The sequence below is a fragment of the Lynx canadensis genome, chromosome B4 (assembly GCF_007474595.2).
Source record: "Lynx canadensis isolate LIC74 chromosome B4, mLynCan4.pri.v2, whole genome shotgun sequence".
Lineage (NCBI taxonomy): Eukaryota > Metazoa > Chordata > Mammalia > Carnivora > Felidae > Lynx > Lynx canadensis.
This window is the reverse complement of record NC_044309.1, coordinates 81556611-81565650: the sequence shown is the minus strand read 5'-3', so window position 1 is coordinate 81565650 and position 9040 is coordinate 81556611. Positions and strand designations below refer to the sequence as shown.

At 40.1% G+C, this 9040-nt stretch overlaps 1 protein-coding gene across 1 annotated transcript; it reads right to left on the bottom strand.

Annotated features, from left to right (window-relative positions):
* Positions 1-347: 347 nt before the first annotated feature.
* LOC115518228 (olfactory receptor 6C2-like) lies at positions 348-1286 on the bottom strand. The gene has a single exon (XM_030321627.1). It carries the CDS (start codon positions 1284-1286, stop codon positions 348-350), a length of 939 nt encoding a protein of 312 aa, XP_030177487.1.
* Between the last annotated feature and the right edge of the window lie 7754 nt (positions 1287-9040).

Here is a 9040-nt window from a genome sequence, read left to right as displayed (position 1 = left end):
GTAAGTCTGGATATTGAAGAAGTTATCTGACCAGGACTTAGTTGTTGTATCCCTAAATCCAGTCTTGTTCTCCTCGAGTTTATGTTTAAACACCATCAACGACAATGTCAGTAGAACACATTCAGTACTTGGAAGTCTTGTTCTTTTTCTTCTGTAGTCATATCATGTTTCAGGATATGGTACACTCAAAAAATTTCCAGAATGGGCAGAAGATTTTTAAGGATAAATTGGCTTAAAGGAAAGAATCTAGTTAACTTAAACCGTTTATTTGGCAAATTTATGAATGTTGCTCATGGGTTATTTGGATTCAAACTTAATTCAATGTAGCCTCAAAGAACAATAGTCTCTTACTTCTTGGTGAGAAATACAATCCGTTTTACTGTGTCTTTGAAGGCATCTTTCACTTGTTTGTTTCGAAGTGTATAAATGAATGGGTTAAGCAAAGGGGCAACTGAAGTAGTGAGTACAGACACTACTTTATTAGTAGCTACCCCTTCCTTTGCTGAAGGTTTGATGTAGATGAAGATACAGCTGCCATAAGTGATGGAAACCACAATCATATGGGAAGAGCAGGTGGAAAAGGCCTTTTTCCTTTGTTGGGCAGAAGGGAATTGTAGAATGGTCTTAATGATGTATGTGTAGGAGAGGACTACACACACTAAAGTAATAATGAGTGTCAGCACAGCAAAACTCAAAACAATTCTCTCTATTAACACTGTGTCTGAGCAGGTTATCTGCAAAATAGGAGATGCATCACAGCCAAAATGATCAATCACATTTGAGTCACAGAATTCCAGCTGGAGGCCCATGCCAAGAGGTGGGAGGATGATTAACAGGCCAGCGAACCAACAGCAGAGAATGAGGGTAGTACAGACTCTGTTGTTCATGATGGTTGTGTAGTGCAGGGGCTTACAAATGGCCACATAGCGGTCATACGACATGGCAGCAAGGAGAAAAAATTCTGTTGCTCCAAAGAGGACAACAAAAAATAATTGGGTGGCGCAAGCATTGTAGGTAACAGTATTGTCTCCAGTTGGCATCATATACAGGAATCTGGGAATACAGACAGTGGTGAATGAGACTTCTAAGAAAGAGAAATTCCGGAGGAAAAGATACATAGGAGTTTTAAGATGGGAATCCAAAAGTGTGAGGGTGATAATGATGAGGTTTCCAGCCACACTCAACATGTAGGTGAGAAACAAAAATACAAAAAGCAGAACTTGTATTTTGGGGTCATCTGTTAATCCCAGAAGGATGAATGTTGTTACTGCTGTGCAATTTCTCATCACTGCCTTGCACCAAGTCAAGAGGGATTCCACCTGGAGAGAGAAGTATCATAAGAAGCTAGTATTGGAACCTGAAGGAAAACATCCTGGCAAACCTACTCACATGCACTTTCTTCTTTTACTTAATAATCAATTTGTTAACAGAGAGAACATTTATAGGAAATATCTAATATGGATCTTGTGCTTATAACTCTCTAATTAGAAAGCATATTTACAAAAATGTCAAATAAAAACAAAATGAAACATAAATCATGTCTGATATGCAGTTTCTCAACAATATTGCCTTGTTGTACAGATTTTATTTGTCTTTGTACTGGAGGCAATTATGTTAGTTTTGAGCCCCCACCCCATCCTTATCTTCCTTTGTTTTTCCACACCATGTTGAAATGCTCCATTTTCAAAACCAAGAAGGATCTGTTACTTAGTATTTTTTTGTGTGTTTTAAAATTAAAACTTATTTTTTTAGAGTAATCTTAGGATCACAAGAAAATTGAGGGGAAGATACAGAGATTTCCCACACACCTCCTGCCTTCACAAGTGCATAACCTCCTGCATTATCAGCATCCGCATCAGAGTGGTACCTTTGTCATGATTGGTGAATCTACATTGACACATCAGAGTCCATAATTTACATTATGGTTCACCCTTGGTGTTGTACATTTTATAGGTTTAGACAATTGCTTAACTAGTATTTTATGTTGATCATCTTCTGTTATGCTGAATTTTAACAATAGCACATTCATTTAAAAGCATTAGTTCTGCTCTTTGCACTTTGAATTGTTTCTGAATAGGGAGATAAAAAGTTTAAAATACAAAGATGTAGTTTTGTTTTTCACCCTGTGTCCTAGGCAATGAAAGTATTTTTAAGCCAGGTTGGGACTGCTTAGGCAGAGGTTTCCTGAAGTAGTATAAAGAAATTTTTTCTGGAACTTGAATATAAATCCAATTTACATATACTTTATGTATAAGTCCAGTTGTGGTGCTTTGGGTCATGGATAGAGCTCAAGGGAATGATCTGTGGTATTTGTTTCTTTGCCAGCCTGCTCAGCCTGAGCAGCCCTGTGCACTCAGCCTTCAGAATCTGCATTAGGGTTTATCTTAGTGATCTCTTCTTTGAGCAATTTCTGCTGCTCCCAGCTTCAAATCAACTTTCCTTGCTAATTTACCAACCAGCTCTCTAACCCTACTGCTTCTGTTCTCTGAGTGTTGATATTTGTGACTTGCCCCAGCAACATCCAGAAACAAATAGACACATAATGAACCAATCTTCGTAAACAAGTTATAAATTACCCTACCTTACTCAATGACATTTGTCACTGTCCATTTCTGCACCTCCCAGGAGTGTTAAGCCTCCCTGTACTCCAACTTACATTTTTTATCCAGAAATCCCATTAGAGAGGTGCTCAGGAAATTCCCCCTCCTTCATGTCAAAACTTAGTCTCATTGAGATTCATATTTCTCTCTCAGCTGCTCTCAGGTATCTGTTCTGTAAAGGAAGATCCAGTAAATGCATTCTCATTGAGGATATCAATAGTTAATAATAACTTGATATATGGGCCTATAATATGTCTTTGTGTTTTAATAGGGGGAATTGATTGTTAAATGAGCAAATTTGGGCATAATTTAAGTGTTTGTAGGGAAATCCTACACACTTTTACACGAGAGCAAAAACGAATTTCTCATGTTTTAAACAACTGTCCCAGTTATACCCAGTGTATGTTTTCTGAACAGAGAATCAAAATTGCATTAGGTTACTCCTGCATTGCTCAAATAAATCATCTACATTTATTTATCCAAATAAATATCTAATGAACCTCTGCTATTTATTTATTTATTTATTTATTTAATACAATTTATTGTCAAGTTGGCTAACATACAGTGTATACAGTGTGCTCTTGGTTTCAGAGGTAGATTCCCATGATGTATCACTTACATACAATACCCAGTGATCATCCCAACAAGTGCCCTCCTCAATGTCCATCACCCATTTTACCCTTTCCACCTCCCCCCTCCCCCATTCACCCTCAATTTTTTCTCTGTATTTAAGAGTCCCTTATGGTTTACCTCCCCTCCTCTTTGTCTGTAACTATTTTTTTTTCCCTTCCTGAGCCTCTGTTATTTAAAGAACATCATAACCGAGACTGGAGCTCCAGTCATTAATACGTTGCTTCCCCAAGGAGATCTCAGGCTACCAGTAGGAGACAATATTTCATTTTGGTGCATACTCAGTGACATTGTAACACAAGATAACAGTGAAAATGCAGCTTTGGATTTGCGATGATAACTACTCCATGCTTGTTCCTTGGCAATCACTCTTAGTTATATTGGTAGCTATTTATATTTTCCTATATTCACTCAGTTTTTCTAGTTTTTTTTTTCTTTTTATGAAGTTGGCTGTGACATCTGTCATCATAAACTGAGTTAGCAAGGCGTATTGCTCAGGATTCACAGGATTTTGGAACAGAGACAACCTCTCCCCCCCTTAGCTCATAGGAGAAATGACTTACTGGAGGGATGGTATCTTGCCATGTACTTGCCAGGAGAAGACTCTGATAGGTCAAACAGAATGATGGGTCAGGTTCATTTCTCCATTCCTAATTTTTCTCCCTCCCTCCCTTCCACTGTAGAAGAGTTTAAATCTTTATACTGGCTATTGACATTGTAATTCCATTTCTCTTTCTCTTAGGAAGTTCTTAGGATCTAAAATTATTCCTCTATTATCAAAATGTTAATTCTTCTACATTGATAAGAAAGACTGATGAACTCAGTCATGTTAGCATTTGACTGATCATGAATTTAATGTTTAAAATGCCTAATATGATATGTGTTAACCTTCAACGACACTGTTTTAAGTCATGAAGCTTGTTGTGACTTTTAATAATGCAGTTAAGCTTGTGGGAGCAGATCCTTTGGATCTAAGACTGCTACATTTTGGTTTTTCCCAGAAATCAATCATACCAACGCTCTCTGTTATATTGGGAAAATTTCTCTGGGAGACTAAAAGTTATTTATTTAGTTTGAATTCAGATCAATTAACATTTGAAACAGTTTCATTAAACAAATAATACAATTTATCACCCTCTTCCCATAAGTAGTGTTTTAATTAATGTTCTCAGTTAGGCCTTGAGGACTTACCTATGCAAACCTACCTACTCTCAGTCACTTTGGAAGTTGGATGAGTGACTGAGAGTCAGTTTATTCCTTCATTGACTGCCTATTACAGGAGACTATATTTGAGAGACTTTGATGCTCCTTATGTTTGGAACAAACCTCACTGAGTCTTCCTTTGGGACGGAGGCTGCCCATGTACTAGAGAGTAGAGATGCAAGAAGAGTAAAAAAAGAGAAAAGTGGCAAAAAGGACCCAAATAACAGAGAATAAGGGGAGGTTCCCTGTAAGTTAATTTATAATACTGCCATTATTTTATTTCTATGACATTAGGGTATTATTGGGTGGCAGTGTCTTTTCCGTTGCCTTTTATTTTTCTCTTTATTAAGAGCTTCCTCAACTCATAGTTATAAATTAACCATGGGAAGAAAATTCTAACTTCATGTTCCTTCAAAATAACAGCATATCAGAAATGATTGTTGACTACTTTTCTGCACTATCAATTATGATGAACTGAATTCCAGATTTTAAAACTGTGTTCACCCTCTGCTCATGTTTGGAGAATTTGGAAAAATATGGCATGACAATTACGCACTTACTTTTCCAATAGTTCTTTATCCGAGACCCTTGAGGGAACCACAGTTTGAGTTGCATTCAGTTGGTGAAGGGTTCTGTGTGTACTTCTGTTCCCACTCTCATATTCCACCTGTCACAACTCCCAGCCTCACCTTCCACACAAGTGTGTGCGCACACATGCACTCTCTCACTGGCAAGCCTGACAATTGACTGACCTCTCCTAGACTACCATGGCTTCTGATATTAGGAGCCCAGTTTCAGCCTCCTCTTCTCTCACCAAGTCTAAAATGGCACCAGATACCAGATTTCCCAGTCATTCTGTTAGTTTAAAGGAAGAAAAGATGCAGAGGTAAAGGAAGTTTCTCTCTAGTTTTGTCAGAGGGGCACATTTGATCTTCCTGGGCAGGGAGGCAGGCTTCCCTGCAAATTCTATAGTAGCATCATTTCTTTTATATGTTAGTATGTTACCAGTGCACAGGGAACATCTGAGTGAACAAGATAGTCCTTGGTGACCCAGTTTTAAAAATTACTAATGAATTGGTGGCAGTATAATCAACAATGTAAAAACACATGCAGCAATGGGAACAATGTCCTCAGAGACCTTGAGGATGGTCTGATGTCATCTGAATTCCATTTTGATTTCTTTGTTGAATCTTTATATTTCTCCTAGAACTAGACACTCTGGCACTTTATATATATATTATGTATTATTTTTGATATAAATCTTAAAGTAAAAAGAAGCTATCCTCATTTTACAGAAGTAACTGAAGAGCAGACAAATGATTGGTCAGGAGTGCCTGGGTGGCTCAGTCAGTTGAGCGTCTGACTCATGATTTCGACTCAGGTCATGATCCTAGGGTGGTGGGATTGAGCCCTGCATTGAGCCTGCATCGGGCTCCATCTGCTTAAGATTCTCTCTCCCTCTCTCTACCCTGCTTTCTCTCTCTCTCTCAAAGACAAACAAACAAAATTAAAAAAACAAAACCAACCAAACAAAAAATGACTGGTCAGAATGTCCCACAGTGGTGGTGCAGGTTTTGGATAAAAGTTTATCTGAATACAAATATCCTTCTTTCCTCATGCTACTCTAACTACTTGTCCTAATATTTAAGAGACTTACCCATATTTAAATGTCAAACTTGATGTTCTCTTAGTGCTACCTGGCCTTTCTTTTCATCACTTCTCCTTCTATGTAAGACTTTTCAGGTAGCCAATGAAACTACTCTTGGAGGTTGAAGCACTGGAGTTTTGCATCCCAAATACTGGATAAAAAAATTGCCTGCTTCCAGGATATGTTTTTTATTTTGCTATAGTTTATTACTGCCCAGCGAACTTGAATAGAGCTTTTTCTTTGACTCTCTTTGCTGTCACTTCTGTTGCTGTTCCTATTGATCCTGGTGTCACATGATGGAACAGAGGTGTGTTCTTCCTGTCCCCACGGAAGCAGGTGTCTTTGCTGTCCCTGTACTCGATCCACCCATTGCTCCTCTGCTGAGGTTTGTCACACTGACTAGCCACATCAGGTCACACTTTTGTCATCCCATGGTTGGCAGAGAGCGATTCAAAATCTTCCCTGGCATGGGGGATAGGCTGGGGAGAAAGGAGATCTCTCTCTATATTTAGAGTTTTTGAAGAACATCCTGATGGGCTGTGGCAGAGACTGGAGATATCCGGTCTGGTATTTTTCTTCCCATATCCATAGCACATGAACCTCAATTTTATACAGGGGGCAAAGTGCCTGGATGAAATTCTATACAGCTATGGCTAAGATTATGGCCAATGATACACATTACAATGATTTTAATCACTATTGTTGCTACAGAGCCATTAATTTCCCTACAAATAGTGCTTTAGGTGCATCCCACAAATTTTGATATTCGTTTTCCAGTTAGGGGTGTTTCTCAGGAAAATTTGTTACTGATTTCTTATTTAATTCCATTTGGCCAGATAATATACTTTGTATCATTTGAATCATTTAAAATTTAACGAGGCTTGTTTTAAAGCCCAAAATATTGTCTAACTTGATAAATATTACCTGGGAATTTTAAAACAGTTCTACTCTTTTTGTTCTTAGGGTGTTCTATAGATGGCAGATCATGTTGATGGAGCTAAGACTTCTGTATACTTAATGAATTTCTGGGTTATGATTCAGCTAATTATTGAGACATGCATGCTGACATTTATTACTATAATTCTGGTTTTTTCCTTCTTGCCTGGCAGTTTTATCAGCTTTTGTGTCATGTATTTTTGAAGCTCTTTATTTATTAAAAATGTTTTTCAATGTTTATTTATTTACTTATTTATTTTATTTTTTTTTGAGAGAGAGAGAGACAGAGCACGAGTGGGGAAGGGGCAGAGAGAGAGAGGGAGACAGAATCCGAAGCAGGCACCAGGCTCTGAGCTGTCAGCACAGAACCCCACTTAGGGCTTGAACTTGTGAACCATGAGATCGTGACCTGAGCTGAAGTCGGAGGCTTAATCGACTGAGGCACCCAGGCACCCTGAGGCTCTTCATTATATGCATAAGTTTTTAGGGTAGTTAAGGTTTCTTGAAGAATAAACCCCTTTGTCATTGAAAAAAAACTATGCTTTTATCCTAATTAATATTCTTTGCTTTAATTTACATTGATGTTAATATAGCCACTCCAACTTTTTTTGATTAGTGTTATCATTGTATATATTTTCCCATTTTTAACCCCCCATTTCTGCCTTTATTTTAAAAGTTAGTTTTCTTTAGACAGCCAAGAGTTGCCTTGTTTTTTTCCTCCCAATGTGACAATTTCTTTCTTTCTTTCTTTCTTTCTTTCTTTCTTTCTTTCTTTCTTTCTTTCTTTCTTTCTTTCTTTCTGTCAAGCATTTATTTGGATAAGAAAGGAGTCCCCAGGGGCGCCTGGGTGGCGCAGTCGGTTAGGCGTCCGACTTCAGCCAGGTCACGATCTCGCGGTCCGTGAGTTCGAGCCCCGCGTCCGGCTCTGGGCTGATGGCTCAGAGCCTGGAGCCTGTTTCTGATTCTGTGTCTCCCTCTCTCTCTGCCCCTCCCCCGTTCATGCTCTGTCTCTCTCTGTCCCAAAAATAAATAAACGTTGAAAAAAAGATTTAAAAAAAAAAAAAAAAAAAAAAGAAAGGAGTCCCCAGCACTAGGGTCTGGGGGACTGGCCTGGGTTTCAGGCCTGGGACCCAGCAGCCTGAACAGGCTGAGAGAGGCACTTTTTCTTGCTGAGGTTGGTGAGGGTCTGGGCCTGGTTGGATCAGTAGAGAGCCATGAAGTTCTCTGGAGGAAGGATAGGACCTCTGTTCTCTTCCACCTGGCCCATCGTCAGATAACTGGCTCCTTTCTTCATGCCGGGGGCACTGCTTGCAGGGCAGGCAAAACTTGAGGGGAGTGTCAGTGAGTGCCCAGGGCATGTTCAGGCCTCCAGTTTTGTCAGCACCAATGAGACTGACAGAGAAGTGAGGCCCTCCGCTGGGCGCCGAACCATGGACTGTGCTGTTGGCAGTCACCACCAGGTTGCTGGTTCAAAAGTTGCTCTGCAAGGTGCCTATCTATCGGCACTGCTTTGGGCAGGGGACACGGGGTGCATTGGGGCTCCCCTGGAGCTGCCTGGGTCTCAGATGAGGACTTTCAGTTTCTCCTCAGTGGAAGTCTTGGCTTGGGGTCAGAGTTGGGGAGGGGGCATCCTCCCCCGGCCCCGGGCCTGCCCTTCTTTGGCAGCACAAAGAGGCAAGTGTCTTGTAAGAGATGGAGAAGCTGTTGGCCATGACATTGAGGTCAGAGATGAGCTGGAGGAGGAGCTTATTCCCTGTGGAGGAGATGGGACCTGAGGCTGTGTCACAGCAGAGATTTGCCTCTTGGCCTCATCGCTGGCTGCTCCGTTGAACATGCTGACGGAGCTGTAGCAGAGTAGGTGTCAGACTCCAGAAGCCAGACTTCCCCAACGTCAGCGAGATCACCTCGTTTGCAGTGACTCATCACAGGTGTAATTTTACATTTTTGGTTTGAGTGCAAATAGTTCTGGGTCTGCTTTTGTTACCCACCAGAGCGAGCTCAGTGCCTGGGACATACCAATTGG

Coding starts and splice junctions, on each gene's coding strand:
- LOC115518228 (XM_030321627.1), bottom strand. CDS start 1,286: ATGAGAAATTGCACAGCAGTAACAACATTCATCCTTCTGGGATTAACA.